At 41.0% G+C, this 17,204-nt stretch overlaps 1 protein-coding gene across 1 annotated transcript in view; it reads right to left on the reverse strand.

Moving 5' to 3' along the window:
* The window catches only part of pbrm1l (polybromo 1, like), a 24,557-nt gene continuing 7,353 nt past the window's right edge, over positions 1 to 17,204 (reverse strand). Inside the window, 18 exon segments of the mRNA XM_061833373.1 lie at positions 1 to 4,894; positions 6,315 to 6,501; positions 8,088 to 8,152; positions 8,454 to 8,618; positions 9,916 to 10,071; positions 10,149 to 10,347; positions 10,440 to 10,647; positions 10,897 to 11,080; positions 11,162 to 11,319; positions 11,408 to 11,553; positions 11,981 to 12,226; positions 12,307 to 12,464; positions 13,946 to 14,134; positions 14,230 to 14,441; positions 14,973 to 15,045; positions 15,048 to 15,611; positions 16,660 to 16,765; positions 16,855 to 17,134. Coding sequence (XP_061689357.1) covers positions 4,731 to 4,894; positions 6,315 to 6,501; positions 8,088 to 8,152; positions 8,454 to 8,618; positions 9,916 to 10,071; positions 10,149 to 10,347; positions 10,440 to 10,647; positions 10,897 to 11,080; positions 11,162 to 11,319; positions 11,408 to 11,553; positions 11,981 to 12,226; positions 12,307 to 12,464; positions 13,946 to 14,134; positions 14,230 to 14,441; positions 14,973 to 15,045; positions 15,048 to 15,611; positions 16,660 to 16,765; positions 16,855 to 17,134 — 3,460 coding nt within the window. The 3' untranslated portion in view covers positions 1 to 4,730.

Here is a 17,204-nt window from a genome sequence, read left to right on the forward strand (position 1 = left end):
GACTTCAACATAATTTATTAAACATGACAATTTGAAATTTAGGTACAGATTTTAGCAATAGCCATGGAAGTTGACACAATTTTCTTTCCCAGGCCACATAAAATGTGGCAGGCCTTGAGTTTGACACCTATGACCTAGTGGGTGGAACCACCTTTTACTTTTTAACCTAAGGAGAGGAAGGGAGTCGATGAGGTGCAGTGTTGATTTATTCAAGTGGGGTAAGGCATCTATTTGAGGAAATATGGTACATTTCTTGGAGTTTGCATGTTTTCCAGTTTGGTTTTTCTCTGGGCACTGCGGTTTCCTCCCTCCCAAAAAACATGCATTAATGGACCTTCCCGACCTGTCAATCACTCGTACAATACGAGCCAATCAGATAGCCGCATTATCTTAACCCCTGGCTTGACACGCCCCTCTCGCCGTATTGTCCCACAAGCAATGCTGGGTTGTCAGTAGCGTGCGCTTGGAAAAGTTAATGCTATAAAGAAAAAGGTCCTCAGAAGAGCTTGGGGAATGTGCAATTCTGACACAATATATCTTGCTAGGGTACAAGTGGCGCGATTGATTCATTTTCCAAAGCCTAAAACACAGTTGACAAAGTGTCTAAGATGGATTAAGGCTTGCGGAAGACCGCACGTACAAGTAAAGGCGAACAATAACAAACACAAGGCTGTATGTTTGAAGGTAATTGAGGGAGAAGTATCTTCTCTGTGTATGATTGAATCATTATCAGCGCTTGATACATTGCAGGAGAACAACTTTCACTTTGTTAGCGTATCACTGACCTGCTGAATGAAGAAGTGTGTCATGTTTTATGCCGAAGAGTCGGGTTAGTGACGCGTAAATGCACCATGTCATGCAAGAGAAATGTCCATTTGATTTGTATCACATTGGACTTTTAAAACAGAGCACTGGGTTCCATTACGAGCCAAGTCAAATGAAAACACCCACTCATTTCTAAAGACTACAATGATATTATTTATGATCTTCCCAAGTAAAAAGTACTCACACTGCTCTACATGCACAGTACGATTCCGCTATTTTATCCGGTTGGATTTCACTATGAAGTTTGTGAGGCGTCAAACTTTTTACAACGTTTCACTGTAACTCTGACATTGTGTCCTGCTTCGTCCAAAATCTTAATTCCGTGTACATATCCTTGCGTGAAATAGTTGAGACCTCTCTGTTGGACTATCTTGGACACATCTGACGCATTTGGCAAAAATCATACCCCAATATTATCTGGAATACACAATAGAAAATCCACTTCAAATATGTTCTACTCAATCGCCATTTTGTAAGCTTGTGGGACATGGTTAAGGGGGCGGAGCTTAAGATCACCATCGGAAAGGTCCATTGGAGACTAAACTGTGACTTGTCTGTTTCCGTAATTGACCCCTCTGTAGAAATTGCGTCATCCGCGTCGCTGGCCAATCAGAGTCCAGAGATCTGCATAAACCACGCCCCTTTTCGGCCCCGCCGTTCCCTCAGACAACATTGCATGGTCCAGTATAGCTTTTTTTTAGTGATTTATCGCGTATTTGGGTTCTTTAACAATAGATATGGTTAAGAGGTGTAGTCACGGACTTTATAATAGTGATGACAGGTATCCTGAAAGGCTAGTGGGTGGAGTTCAATTCGTACCCTTTCCAAAACCGAAGACCCAGTACGAAAAATGTCTTCGATGGAAGACCGCATCATCAACTGAATCCATCAACCGGAACAGATATGTTTGCACGAAGGTAAGCCCTATATTTGATTTTCAATACATGTCTCATATAAATGAATTAGCAGTTCTTCGCTTGCATAACATGTGTGAATGATTGACACACGTAATCTGTGTTGAGCGATATTTTGCGATGATCTGACTGCACAAACGTGTCTCTGTTCGGGGCTCCCGAGCTAAGCTAAACCGGACTTTGTTTGTTTGCACGAAGGTATGCCCTATATTTGATTTTCAATACATGTCTCATATAAATGCATTAGCAGTTCTTCGCTTGCACAACATAGCTAAGTGTGAATGATTGACACACTATCTGTCTTGAGCGATATTTTGCGATGATCTGACTGCACAAACGTGTCTCTTTGTTGGCGGTGAGCTAAGCTAAACCGGACTAGCAGTCCTAAACCGGACGAGCAGTCCTAAAAGCCTTCGACGTGCACCGAGACACCAAGACTGAAGGAAGGATGTTTGAGGACACTCAAGTAGTGATTGTTGTACTCGGTCGGGACTTACGTAGGTTCGGCACTAATTCAAGAATAATTGTTGAGGGGAGCGCGTGACGTTACACAAAGAAAACGAGAGAAACAACTCGTAAATCAAGCCTCGCCTTCTTTTCCTTCATACAGCGGTTCACAAACGGCTATACAGATACACATACAGATTCTGCACACAAGTGTGATATGTAACACGAAAATAGGAAACTGTCAATGACGAATTGTGTCTTTGGGTTATAATATATTATATTATGTGGCTTCTCGGTCTTCCTCTGACTCCGGAAAGATTTCGTGCTAATATCAATGGTTTCTCCGTCGATATGCATGTAAATACCATTGAAATACCCCTCGCTGAAATACTTGAAGCCCTGCTGTCTGCTTTTCAACGATATTTCACTGTTAGCTAAGAATGCGAGTGAGAAATCAGCTGGTATATTCGCTCTAGTCTTTTCTTCCTGCGCTGCCATTTTTGCTAATTGTTTGTCTGAGGTTAGCACACGTGGGGTGACGTAACTTCAGGAGGCGTGGTTAAGTGGCCTGTACGGAGGGGTCAATTGGCTGGCAACCAGTTCAGAGTGTACCCCGCCTCCCGCCCAATGGTAGCTGGGATAGGCTCCAGCACTCATGCAACCCTCGTGAGGATAAGCGGCTCAGAAAATGGATGGATGGAAAATTTTAGTTTGATTCATCACAGTAACAACTGCAGTAGTGTTCAACATAATAGTAATCCTACATGACTAAGAACTTTAGTCCACATTTTCAACAAATTTTTTAATTGCTGCATGTCAAAAAGCTCACCAGTAGATTCTCAGAAAACCAACAAGACCCAGCATGCATGATATAAACAGTCAAAGCTGTATAATTGGGCAATTGCTCGAAAGGGGTGTGTGTAAAAAAAAAAAAAAAAAAAAAAAGCAGTCTGCCGGTGACTTTACAAACAAAACTATTTTGTATAAACTTTGGTCTTAGGATTCACCAATCGTTTGACTCATCAAAGTAATATTTAGTTGTATAACCATTTTTTTAATAACTGGACATCTGTGTGTCATGGAATCAACCAAATTGTGGTACCTTTCAGCTGTTATTCCGCTCCAAGATTCCTTAACAACATTCCAGAATTGTTTTACATTTCTTGGTGTTGCTTCAGAAGCACCATTTTTGATGTCACCCCAGAGGTCCCACTTCATGACATTAATTTTGCTGGTTCGGACCCAAGACTGTGCATGTGTATGAGCTGTCTGCGGCCCCTGGATCCAAAAACAATTTTACTCTTATCAGTCCACAAAATGTTCCTCCATTTCTCTTAAGGATACTTGATGTGCTCTTTGGCAAATTGTAGCCTCTTCTTGTAAACAGATTCACACAGACTTATTCTCACTGTCACGGTACTTACAGGTAACTCCAGACTGTCCTTGATCATCATCTGAGCCTTTGCCATTCTGGTTATTCTGCGGTCCATTTTGAAGGTTGTCTTCTTTTTTTCCCAGGTGTCTTTTGTTTTTTTTTTGCACCTCTTTACAAGGTTTCCCCTTTCCAATCAAACTTTTAATCAAAGTACTCTGTTCTTCTGAACAATGTGTTGAACGACCTATTTTCCTCAGGTTTTCAAGGAAATATGCATGTTCAAAAGGTGCTGCTTCATCCTTAAATAGGGGCCACCTGATTCACCAGTGGGTGGCACGGTGGATCAGCTGCTAAAACGTCGGAGTCACAGTTCTGAGGACCCGGGTTCGATCCCGGCCCAGCCCGTGTGGAGTTTGCATGTTCTCCCCGTGCCTGCGTGGGTTTTCTCCCACATCCCAAAAATATGCAACATTAATTGGACTCTCTAAATTGCCCCTCGGTGTGACTGTGAGTGCGACTTATCTGTCTCTGTGTGCCCTGCAATTGGCTGGCAACCAGTTCAGGGTGTACCCCGCCTCCTGCCTGTTGACAGCTGGGATAGGCTCCAGCACTCCCTGCGACCCATGTGAGGATAAGCGGCATAAGGAAATAGATGGATGGATGATTCACTTGTTTTCACAAAACTGATGAGCTCCATTATTGAATGCCACAATGCTATTTTTTTTGAACGCACTCTTTTCAAGAAATTGCACAATTGCACAGCCTTAAGAGTGTGTATCATGAGTGCTGGGTCTTGTTGGTTTTCTGAGAATCTACAGCACTTACTGGTAACTATTGTGACATGTAGCAATAAAACAATACTGAAAACGTGGATTAATTTGGTTAGTCACATTGGACTGCTATTATTTTGAACATTACTAAACTTGTCATTAAATAGAATTCATGAGTTTGTACCAATAAACTAAAACGCTTGTTTTGCAGCAAAAAATAATCCGCAGAGTAAAAAAAAAAAAAATGGAAATGCACAACAACTATTAAGCTCATTAAGGTTACTAATAAATATAAAATTGATTAGGAATTGCTATAAAATATTGCTTCTAGGGTCTACAGTTCCTTTCCAAGTTTGAGAGTAGGTGGCGTGAGAGGCGCGGTTACAAGTAGTGCAAGTCCTACACGTTGTACGCCTGACAAATGTTCAGAGAGTCCCTCAGCATCAGGTCACGCAGGCGCCACAACGCATCCGCCATTGTATTGTGGGCTCCTTTGCTCTTCAGCCAGTGAGCTGGCAGTCGGCTCTCTTGCTCTTTGGTCATGTGAGCGTCTCGCCTTTGAGCTGTTGTGGAGACAAGTTTGGCATTGAGGTGATTAAGGCTGAATTTACACTCGATTGAGATACAATTCATGGGAGTGCAATTTAAAAAACATGAAATCGGTTATACTCTGATCTAAATCAGGATCATAAAAAAAAAAAAAAAAAAAAAAAAAAAAAAAAAAAATCGGTATCAGATGTCTGCAAATGCAAGCGCAGTGTAAACATACAGACCCTATCTATCATATGAGTACGAGCTTGACAAAATATAGTGACCGTATGGAAGTAAATGTGCCACCAGGATTTGATTAAAAGAGCACCCCTGAGTTACATTGAAAACATTTTTGGGATATAACACAGGTAATGTTTCAGTATCTAACTATAATAAGTATGAGATTGTGATTTACTTTGACTTGATCTAAGTTCTAAGATTAGACTAGTCTGTCCATATATGCAAATTCGAACCGTCATTTTCCCCAGTGGTACCGCATTATCTTGAAGTTGAAAACTTTTCCCCTCTCCATGCTTTATGAAGATATAGATCATCTAGCTTTCATCAATGGATTGACAAAAGATAGCGCCATAAATTATGCAAGGTTATAACAATACATCATGATGAAATAAAATGATTTGATTATATGAATATTTAGTTTTGAAATTGAATGTCTACTGACCTCTTTAAAAATGTCTGTCTCAGTCTGTGCAGTGTCAATAAATTATGGTTATGGTATTAGGTAACAACTACATGCTAGGGTATAACAACTCAGTAAGTTATTTTAAGGTCTTGAGATTCCATCCCTAATCACAACTTAATATCTGCGGGCATGACTGCTGGACCACACACGAACATTTTTCAAATGTGAGTGATTGATTTTAACACAAACGATTGCAAGCATAAAATTCATATATTAATCTACTTGCCGTAGTCTTCCATTAAATAGCATGCATTTGCCTTTAAAGGTGCCATATTTTACCAAACAAACTTTTTCAAGTGTTTGAGATGTAATATCACTTCTATGATACTTCAGTATACATGTGATATGCGAACTGAAATTATCCACACATTATTGAGTTCCAGATCTCTTCTCCACTGACGCAACCAATTAGAGGAAAGGTGGCAGTCTGTGCCAAATATGGACAAACCGGATACAAAACTGGGTCAAATAGAACTAGCTGTCACAGAGGCCTTTTTGGCATATTCAAGATGATAAAACGAAGGTCTTTTCTTACATGGAATTCAGACTTTTACACAAAATCTGTGAGAGAGGTGCTCAATGGCGGTCTGAATAGCCGAAATACCGGACTTTAAGAGGCGGGACAGGTGCAGGTCGTTTCATGTGTTCAGTCAGCGTAAAAAAAAGCCCTATCAGATTTTTGTCAGTTGAAATGCACAAAATAATTTTAAACAAGCTGTCACAGTAGGAATAGCAGAGTTTGTTATAACCTTTCAGTGTCTGGTCCCACTTGCTGACCGTGCTGGAGTCTGAATTCAAGCCCTCGATATACTTCAGGTAGGCCTCTGAGTGCAGCACCCTCTGAGTCTTCGGCGGTGGAGCTACAAACATGGGCGGGGTCTGGCCCGGGCCTGGGTAAGGTGGAGGAGCATGCTGTCCTGGGCTGAACATCCCAGGCTGAAATGAAAAGAATATTTATTTTTTTCATGGGATGAATAACCTAACCACCTATCAGTAAAGCACAAGAGACACCATGTATAAAACAAGAGTGTACAATGCATCCATTTTCCCACCTCTGATACTACCTGCAAAGACAGAATATAGAGCTCGTGCACGTGACTTCACAATTTTCACGCCACCATATTGCCGGTCAAACAGAGCTGCTTGACATTGTTGGAGACATTGAACCAGAGGAGAATATTTACAATGCCCGAGACCTGTTGTGCTGTTGGTTGTCCCAACAGATGAGACAGATATTCAAAGAGGTCATTCTATGGAATACCATCTGAAAATATCGATGGATTTTGGCAATTAAACATAATGTATGGAGCCCAACCAAAATACACACATGCCTGCGTAGCGATCCCTTCATTTCAGGTAGGAATTATTCTTAATCTGAAATTACGAATTATTTATGTCAGATAGACTCATTTGAGAACAATGCGCATTTAAAAAAAGGAAATAAACCATCTGTTGCAGAGAGGTTTGGAGGCGTGTGTGTGTGTGTGTGGCCGCAATACGCTTCCGTGTACGGAGGAGCCGACTCCCCTTCCTCTTTTTTCCCAATCATAGTTAATGAATGCAGTTTGTGTAAAACCAGGGGTCATTTAGATATTGGTATTTGTATTGAATACCATCTGAAAAGATGATTGATGATTTTGGCAATTAAATGTGATGGGTGGTGCCCAACCAAATACACACACCTGTGTAGCGATCGCTTCATTTCAGGTAGGAATTATTCTTCCTGATCTCAAATTACCTAGAAGTATTTATAATACCAAGTTGACTCATTTGAGAACAATGCATATTTTAAAAAAAGCAAATAATCTGTCGCAGAGAGGTTTAACGGAGGTTAACGTGTGGCAGCAATACACTTCAGTGTACGGAGGAGCAGACTCCCTGTCCTCTTTTTTTCCCAATCATAGTTAATGAATGAGAGTTTGTGTAAAACCAGGAGTCATTTATTTAAATATTGGTATTTGTATTGAAAAAATCTGAGTGGGTCCATCACTATGTGGGATTTATTCTTGAGAACAGATCCAGCAACAAAGTATTTGTATGTGTCCAGATTTTTATACGCTTTCAAACTCTTCTGTGTAAATCTCGATGACTTACTCACCAGATACACGTGTTGATCCAGTTATCCAAGACAAGCGGAAGCGGGTTAACAGTCCAATTTTTTATTGACGAAAACATTGATTTCGGCATTAAAAATGGGTCCTCCATGCCAAGTGTCTCTAATTTTTCCACATACCTTTGTTTATAATCACCTTCTAAATGTTAAACAGTATCGGACAAAACTCTGGGCGTCGTGCTATGAGACATATTTTCGATTTATGTCAACGGACTTAGCATTGAACAATGCTTTGTTTGACCGGGAAAATGACCAATCACATGATTTCGGTGACGTATGTCCACGAGCTCTATTGCCGGGGCCAATTCCCCACAATATTCATTGTCTGTGCAGTTCATACAGTTATCCAGGAGTAGGAAAATGATAGGTTTTACAGGCAGTGGAAAATGACCTATTGTTTGTAGCTCACCTGCTGCATGAAGCCTCCTGGAGCAGGACTTCCTGAAATGCCATTGACACTAGTGCCCACCATACCTATTAAAGAGGAATCATTAACCTGTGTCTTACAATGACAACTTTAACTTTCCACTGTATAACTTGATAAATGAGCCCAAACAAGAGTGTTTTAAGAATAGTGACTTGAGCTGAATGTTAGTAGTTGGGTATCAGTGTTCTCACATGCGCCAATAGAGTGAATATACATAGATCTAGTATGAATACAAACTCAGGGGTTACTGGAGAGCAGAGGCATGGAGCCCCACCCGGTCAAGTGGAGCAGTTGAAACCCACAATTGGTGGTGAGTGATCAGGTGTGGTTGCCACAGTAAGCCCTTACCATGATGAAGCATGCCCGGGTACCCAGGCATACCAACTTGCTGGAGATGATGAGGTGGCAGATGGGGGCCCCCTGCTTGGTAAGGTGACATTGGGGCCACACTCAACAAACCGTCATGGGGGCCCTGCATGGGCATGTAATGTGGCCCGTAAGCTCCCATCATGCCTTGGGGGAAGAGGGCGAGGAGAGGATGACAACATATTCATGCATAAGTGACATGCAGCTGACTATGATATGACATGCACTACTGTTGCACACACTTGACCCCTTTCACAAAAAGGCTTTGAATCATGAACGAATGTCCAGAGCTCTGGAGCAAGGGGGAGCAAGCTCTCGAACTAATCAATTACCCAATTAATAAAACAATGTTGAATATATCTGTAATACTGTTATTATTTCCAATAAATCAATTTATTAACTGAATTAAACACAGCAACATATATTAATTTAATTCACTAGTTTTAGAGAAAAAAAAAAAAGCCCAGCCATAGAGTAATATTTGTGGTCCTTTGGGCATAATTTGATTGCCTCTGTTCTTCAGACCAGCATATCACCATTTTATCATTTCTTATTCATACAAAAATAAAAGTAAAGCTTACGTGGTCAAAGTAAAATTTTTAACTTTTAACATGCAGAGGTAGCAGAAGAGTTTGTCAGCAAGTTTCTCTGGTCATTTTCATTTACGTTAACCTCTACTTGGCAAAACTAATTTCCGTAGGTTATTGATAATTAACAATTGTTTCCATTGTTCTGTGCTTCCAGACACTTTTCGCCATCGCCACTTTACACATTATTGGTTACGAACACCTTCCATCTTCGCTTTCAATTGTACATTTTTGTAATGGAAGGAAAAGTTGAGATTTACAGAGATCATATATTTTTAGCTTTGATGCATGTTTTTCCACGAGATTGAATTCCACACACTATAAAGCTTGAGGAGTTTGACTTTGAAGATTTCACTGACCGAATATGCATTTGCCAACTATAAAGGCACAGAGCCAAGTACAGCAAAATCAACTTTAACATCACTAAGCGCTTGATCAAACGGGAACTCTTTATATCACGTGACAAATGGAGGTAAATGGAGGAAGTATTAAAACTACTAAAGTTTACAGTTGAACTTAAAAAACATTTAACTCGTGATAGAAACACAATGAAAATTCATGAAGCGCTTCCTTGTGTGTGAAAGGGTTTGGAGCAATAAATGTGTTAGCAGGAAAAACAAGAATGGAAGATTTAAAAATAAAATGAGTATTCATGCAATGTCATGGTCATGCAGTTTTAGACAAGTTCAAAAGATAAAAACAAAAGCGATGAAACACAAAACCCACAAAGACAATAAAATTATAAAGAGTCTTTAGCACAACTGCTTTGTAACAATTTAAGAGTATTTGAAATAGTCCTGCCTCATTTCCCTGCTGCCATGTAGTCAAACACTCGTGCTGTGTCTGAAAGGGTTTACCTGACATAGGTGTCATGGTCTGGTTTATCATGCCCATAGTGCTAGGCGAAGGCACGACCCCGATCAGTGACCCTACAGGGGTACCTGATCTTGGGGATGCTTGCTTCAGGGCTGGCCTCTCCCGCTCCTGTTGCTCCACGATTTTAGCTGCCCGTTCTGCAATAAAACAAAACGGAAACATCTTGACAATAATTCTGGTTCCAGAGCTTTGGCCACCTTCTGCAGCTTCTCACCTTCATAGTCTGCTTTCTTGACGGCCTCGAGGTTCCTCCACTCGGTCCCCACCAGACGACTCAGTTCACCAAAGGAGAAGTCTGGATGTCGAGCCTTGATGACTGCCCGCATCTCACTGCTAAACAGGATGTACCCACTCATGTTGATCTTTCTCTTTGCGCCTTCCTTCTTTGACAAGCCTTTAATCTTTGGTGTGGACTGTCATAAAAAAGAAAGGGTTTTTATAGTTGTGTGGGTTAATACAATATAAATTGTGAGAGGGTTTTGTTCTTAGGTCTGTGAATGTACACCTGTGAAGGTGTGTAAGGCATGCTGTCCATATCACTTGTCAGAGAGGTTTGCATCTGAGGCATTGAGGGCGTCTCTATGCCTTCGTCGTCTTCCTCAATGTCATCCATGTCATCCTCTCCATCCTCTATATCTGCTAATTTCACCTCCAGCTCTTCTATTTTCTTATCCAAAAAGGGAGAAGCTTCTTTCTGCGGCACTATTAGTTTCCTGAGGATTACCACAAAATAATTTTAAAAATAAATGAATAAAAAAATAAATACAATAAATAATAAAAAATATAAGAAAATAAAAAAATAAATAATATTTATAACAAATACAACATATATAAAAAAAATAAAATGTACAATAAAAAAAAGAAATTAAGATAAATAAATAAAATATAAATAAAAAAAACATTTAGCTAGCCTTGCACCAACTATACTCTGAATAACAAGTGCTTTGTAAAAATGGACTCACCTGAAATAATAGACTTCATCCTCCACCACTTTAGAAGAGTATGAGAAGCGCTTGAGCCCCTTGAACTTTTTCACCTGTTTCTCAGAGTCTATGTAGCGGCTCTCGCAAAGAAGATTATCCTCTTCTGCAACCTCTGTAAGTCTGCATGACAGGTAGTCCTTGAAAGAGGACACCATGCATTTGCCTGAGGGAACAAACAATGACAGTAACAGAGTGAAACAGGACATGACTGATACATTATTTTTTTTTGGAATGAAAATAGTACCTATGATGCACGTCAAGGGCAAGGTCTCCTCCAGGTTGCTCAGAAAAACCTCTCTCTTGTAGAACATTTTTGTGGGCTCATGCACTGTCTCCTCTGGGTGGATGAAGATGGGCCCAAAGAAAAAAGTGGTTCCATTCTGCACCCAAAGTTTCTCCAACCTACATTCGAGTCACCGAGAGGAATGGTTAACAGCAACAATATCAATTTAAAAAAACAAACAGAAAAGAAAAAACAAAACTGTTTTACCTGGCAACCCGAGCCTTGGCGAGACCATGTGACTGGATGTAAACGCAGTCCCCTACTTTGAACCACATGTTGTTATAGTGCAACTGTTCATAGTAGTGACAGTCTGGCTCTCCACCGCTCACCTCCATTGGGACATCCTCCCTTTCCTAAAAATATTAAATATGCACACTCATGACTTAACAGCTTGACTTTCATACCTCAGGTTAAGTACCTCAGAGCTTGCTAACTACATCCAGCCACTTCATTAGTTCCAATTAACATTCGTTTTTAAATATTGATGCGGCCTCCACTCTTTTACTCGGCTATTATTAATAGATAAATAGAAGCAAATGTGTGGGACTAAAATCCTCAATGTATTATGTTAGCTGTGTCCAATTATTTGCTCCGACAATCATCCCATGTTAAGGCTCAGGGTAGATGATAAGGAGTAGCGCTGAATGCAGCATACACCGAACATCAAGACTCATACTCAGCAAAAATGGCACAATAAATTACCTTTAGCAGTAAAAGCTGAAACAACACAACAGACTAACTCATGTTTAGAAACATTAAACAACAACATTAAAGGCTCACTTTGTCTATGAAACTGCTGCTGTCTGCAAAGGACATTTTCTCAAGTTTCTCCAGGTCAGGCTTGGCAAACATGGATGCAACGCGAACAACGGGCAGAGGCACGTTTCGGGGAACAAATCTGATGGGGCTTGGAGGCACACCCCAGATCTTGATCTTTTTGAACATCTTGCACTTGGCAGTGTATCTTGATTCACAAACGTACACGTCCTCGTCTTTGTAGCCCTCTGGTTGTAGTTTGAAGTAATCCTTTGGCATGTGTCAAACAACAGCAATGAGTGGCATCAAAAGGAGTCAAGGGGCAGTTATCTTTGAGTCTTTCAGTCTACCTTTACAAACATGACCACACATTTACCCAAGACCTTACTGAAGGCCACTCTGTTGTAGTAGTCGCTCTTGAAGGCCTCATTCTCCAGGAACTTGCGAGTGGCCATGTGGAAGGTTTCCCTTGGCCTGTAAAACCAGCAGCCATAGAGCCACTTTTCACCTTCAAAGAGAGAAAAATGAGATAAGCTGTTGGGATATCAAAAGGTCTACCCACCTATGTTCAAGTATTTTTGTGATATATAAAAAGAACAACACTAAAATGAACCAATGCAAAACTTTTCCTGCCATCAACAACACCTACAACCTGTGCAACTCAATCCCTCCATTCTCAACACCACTTATTCTCTTCAGGGTCACAGCATGCTGGAGACAATGTCAGTTAACTTCAGACCAGAGGTGGACTACACCCTGAACTGGTCGCTACTCAGTCATACCCCAAATATAAACGGACAACTATTGACAATATGAACCCAAGCTGCCCACACAGAATTCAGGCAAACCTGTACAATGTCATTGATTTTTTCAAAATAAGTGAAACAATGAGGTTGTACAAGTGTGCATACCTCTTATAACTCAGATGTAGCTGCATTTGGAATAAACCACTAACAATCAAATCTGTTAAGAGTTAGCACACTCCTGCCACCATGTGAAGTATCTCTGATTAACTCAAAATAGGTGTTTTCGGGTTTCCTGAGACTTTTTTTTTCTTCTTTCTAGCGAAAGCATTTATGTTGTATACTGATTACAAGTTGGAACGACTCACAATGCCCAACACCGTGTGTAAGGCCCTAGTTCCAGCAGAAGAAAAACCTGACACTACAACAAACATGCTTCGGTGTAGGCATACTGTTCTTTTGATGAGAGGACTCTTATGTTTGTGCTAAAATAGCTTTGGCTCAAACATTTAAACTTCATAGATGGCGGTGATAAAAAAAAAAAAATCCCAAATGTAGGAAAATGGGTTATGTGCCGACGAAACCAAAATTGAACTTGACTGCCGTAACTGTAAAAGGTATGCTGTGCAAAAATACACTACACCTCACTAAAAGAATATAAGTACTACACAATTGAACTTGTGCTGAAAGCATCATGCTTTGTTGCTGCTTTACTACAGCAAGAACTGGGGCATTAAGATGAGGTAGGACTCAGTATCAGCACAAAATCAAGCTTCTGATAGATCAAAAAGTCGGGAAAAACCTACTAGAACATCTGAACCTTATTTCGGTACAGTCAGTGGGTCTTCAATTTTTGGCAGGTGTGCACGAACTGACATTTAACATGCGTTTGAGTATGATTGGTTTCGCACAGCTACTTCCCACTTACAAGGTGTGCACACTTGTGCAAGCACCTGTTTTTTTTGCTCATTTCCTTTGTCAAAAAGATTAAAAAAAGAAAAACACTAAGAGGTACAAAAGCAAGTCGTAGGTCACATGGATGGTGGAAAAAGTTCTGAAACTATTTACCTTGGTCTCATTTGTTTACATCACAAAAAACCCGTGTGAGCAGGGGTGTGTAAACATTTAGGAGCCATCAATTCATCAAGTTAATTTTGTGATTGTAAATATATTGTCATGTAACACATTATTTGTAATCACACACAGGTTCCTTATTGTCTGTATGTGATCAAGTTAGTTAAGTAACCTTGTTCATCCTCCCAAAGATACTCAATCAAGACGATGTGAGGCTTCAGGTTGGCTTCCGATGGCTCCACATAGACATACTCCCCCACGTGGTAGGTGGTGTTGCCGAATGTGCATTGTTGCTGATATACGAGATCTGTCTGCAACTCAGGCCGCCACACTTCAGTTGGCAAGTTCTTGACCTTTGAAGCTTTTTGGGGAGAGAGAGAAAATAAATATTTTAATTTTCAGTATGAACTCAATAATATCATTACTGCTGCTGTGTTGGCTACATCTGTCACGTACCTTTGCTTGGCTCCTCCTCCTTCTCCTTATCCTCCTCAATTTCTTTGGGTATTTTCTCCCTCTTCTCCTGCTCCACGTCGTTGTGCAGGTGTTTCAAAGTGTAGTTGAGCGCTGTGGTCAGCAGAATCTCGCCGTTCTTGCACAGCTCATCCCGGATCTTGATGAAAAACTGTTGGAGCTCCACTGAGTCATCAAATACCTCAGAGTCAGTTCTGGAAAGGCAAATAAGGCAAGTCACTCAAGGGGTAACATTTCTGTTAACATTTTATAGACATTGAATTCCACCTTACAGAATACAAGTTTTTTTTTTTCCATTGTTTCTTTTTGTCAACAATTGGATAGCGTAATCTGGGATATTTCTCAAGAATAGAACATGAAATCATTTTGATTTTTTTAATCCTCTTTTAAATTAAGTCACACAAAATCTTTATTTAATAGATATACTGTAAAGGTTGGACTATAAGATGCAAATTTTTCTCCTCAGGAGCCTCAAACTACTTGTGGGTTTTCCGCGATCTTGTAAGTTCTTATAACTGTGTGCTCAATAGACCAAATTTTACAGCAGATATACATCTCTAAATTGTTATTTAAATAAAGCAGTTTATATTATGTTTTACATTTGCTTGTCCTTAACAAATGCGAAAACATTTTAATAGATAAGCACTAGTGAGGATAAGTGGTGCAAAAAATGGATGGAAAACCATGCTTGGCTAAAGGAGAGTTCAGGAATATTCTATTTGTACCTGTGCAGCCTCCTGGCCTTCTGCAGCACTTCAAACACGTGCTCCTGGAAGACATCGAGTCTCCTGTAACGGCACGCTCCACGTTTACTCTGATAATGTCAAAGTTTAGCGGAGGTTTCTCTGGGGTATCTGGATCTACAGCGGGAATTTCTGCCAGCGAGTCACTGTAGCATCGTCCTTCGTCGTCCTGGTGGCCCAGCACCGACACCAGCAGGTTCCTGATCATCTCACGCACCAGATTCCCCACAGCAGGGGGCCCGGAATCTTCCCCTCCCTCCTGCTGCTTGCGTGTTTCCAGGAGCACCCGATGCAGCATGAGCGCATCCCGGTAAATGAGAGATTCTGGCTCATTGTACATGCAAGCATTGTTGAACATGACTGTGAAGTCCTCCACAAGTGCCTCCACGTCCTGGTAGCGTCCGGCCACCATGTGGCTGCGCAGGCGCTCCATGTCGATGGGCCGCTTGATGGTAGCATAGTAGTCGGGCAGCTCGGCACGAGACGGCAGACGAAGGAATATGGTGCTCAGGCGGCGGCCTCGTCGGTCAGTGAAATTCCGCACGGCGTCATAGAGTTCATTTAACTTCTGCTGCAGCGGGGTGAGGTATTTAGTCTTCTTTGGAGAGATGCCACTCTTTCCTGGAAAAATCAAAAGTGACACTTCAATTGAAGTTAAGTGACCTGGAGATTCTGCTCGATCAAACTCTGTCATCTGCAAAGTTATGATGGAAATTAAAGTTCTGAAGAATTTGAACCAAGGGTAGCATAAACAAGCTGAACAGGAAGGGTCCAAGAACTGACCCTTGAAGGTCATTGCCATTTAACAAGACTGAACACTTTCAATGGTTACAAAATAACTCCGTTCCATTAGGTAGAACCGTTTTAAGGACTGGTTCACCTAGTCCAATGCACTTTTCTAACTTCTCCAGCACTAAAATGAGCTACCGTATTAAAAGCTCCACTGAGATCCAACAAAAACAGAATTAACACTGTTCCCGAGTCAGTGTTCAACCTTATATCATTTCGCACTTTGATAAGAAGAAGTTCCGTGCTGTGATGTGTAGGGAAACATAATTTTTGTTTTTAATCAACTCACTGTTTTATTGAACTTAAGACTTTTTGGCAAATTTCAATCTCGTCTATAAAAGGGAGATTTGAGCGGAGTTAATTATTTTTGCCGTAATTTGCAACCTATAAGCCGCAACTTCTTTCACATGCTTTCAACCCTGCAGCATATGTGGTGATGCAGCTAATTTGTGCATTTTTTTTAACGGCAGCAAGGGGGCACTCGAGAGGAAAAAGTAAGAGTGAGCCAGGTGGAATATACATGGCAAGGAAGTGACTTTTACCGGGTATGTTTTTTTTTTTTTTTTTTGTTAAGCAGCCCTGTTAGCGCCCCGCTAGCATTAGCGCCACGCTAGTGTATTGCTGCTGTGTTACTGCCGCGTCTAAGTAATTTAGGTATGTTTTTTGTGGCTTCAATGTGGGCACTTGCGGCTTTTACACAGGTGCGGCTTATGTATGTAGCCAAATGGTATTTACTTTACCAATGTACTGGTTGAGGCTTATAAATCAGGTGCACTCTGTAGGCCGCAAATTACGGTAATTCTTTCCACAGCTAAAGGATCATTTATCATGTTGCCATGTCTGGATTAAAACCAGAAACAAAACTGAAAAACAAACATACTCTGTTTTAATTTGGTAGAACCCACATCCCCCTCTTCAGGTGGCTGTCCCAACTCCTTGCGTTTATCTTTTAGGATCTTCTCCAGGATGTCAGCATCATTGTATACCTACATTGACAGACAAAAGGAGTTTTTATTGATAGCAAAGACATGCTATGGAAATTTTAATCCTGTACCCTTCACACATCCTATTCTACCTGAGATCCTTCCTCATTATAATGGCGGGCGTTGCGGAACATCAACTTCATGTCATCCATCAGCGCATCCTCCGTGGCGTAGCGCTCGGTGCGAACGTTGTGCTCGATTGTCTTCAGGTCCATGGGTTCCAGGATAACTTTATAGTAGTCGGGGTAGTCCTTCTTGGACGGCTTGACCATAAACAGATCGCAAAGGCGGCGACTGCTGCCTGCCTCCCTGGCATCGGTCACTGCAGCATACAGGGCTTTCATTCGGTTCTTTTTTACATTTTTCTTGTGGCTTAAAAAAATGGAGGGGAATCAAATGAGAAAATAGTAACACACACACACCAAAGATTAAACGGGAGAGG

The sequence above is a fragment of the Syngnathoides biaculeatus genome, chromosome 10, assembly GCF_019802595.1.
Source record: "Syngnathoides biaculeatus isolate LvHL_M chromosome 10, ASM1980259v1, whole genome shotgun sequence".
Taxonomy (NCBI): Eukaryota; Metazoa; Chordata; class Actinopteri; order Syngnathiformes; family Syngnathidae; genus Syngnathoides; species Syngnathoides biaculeatus.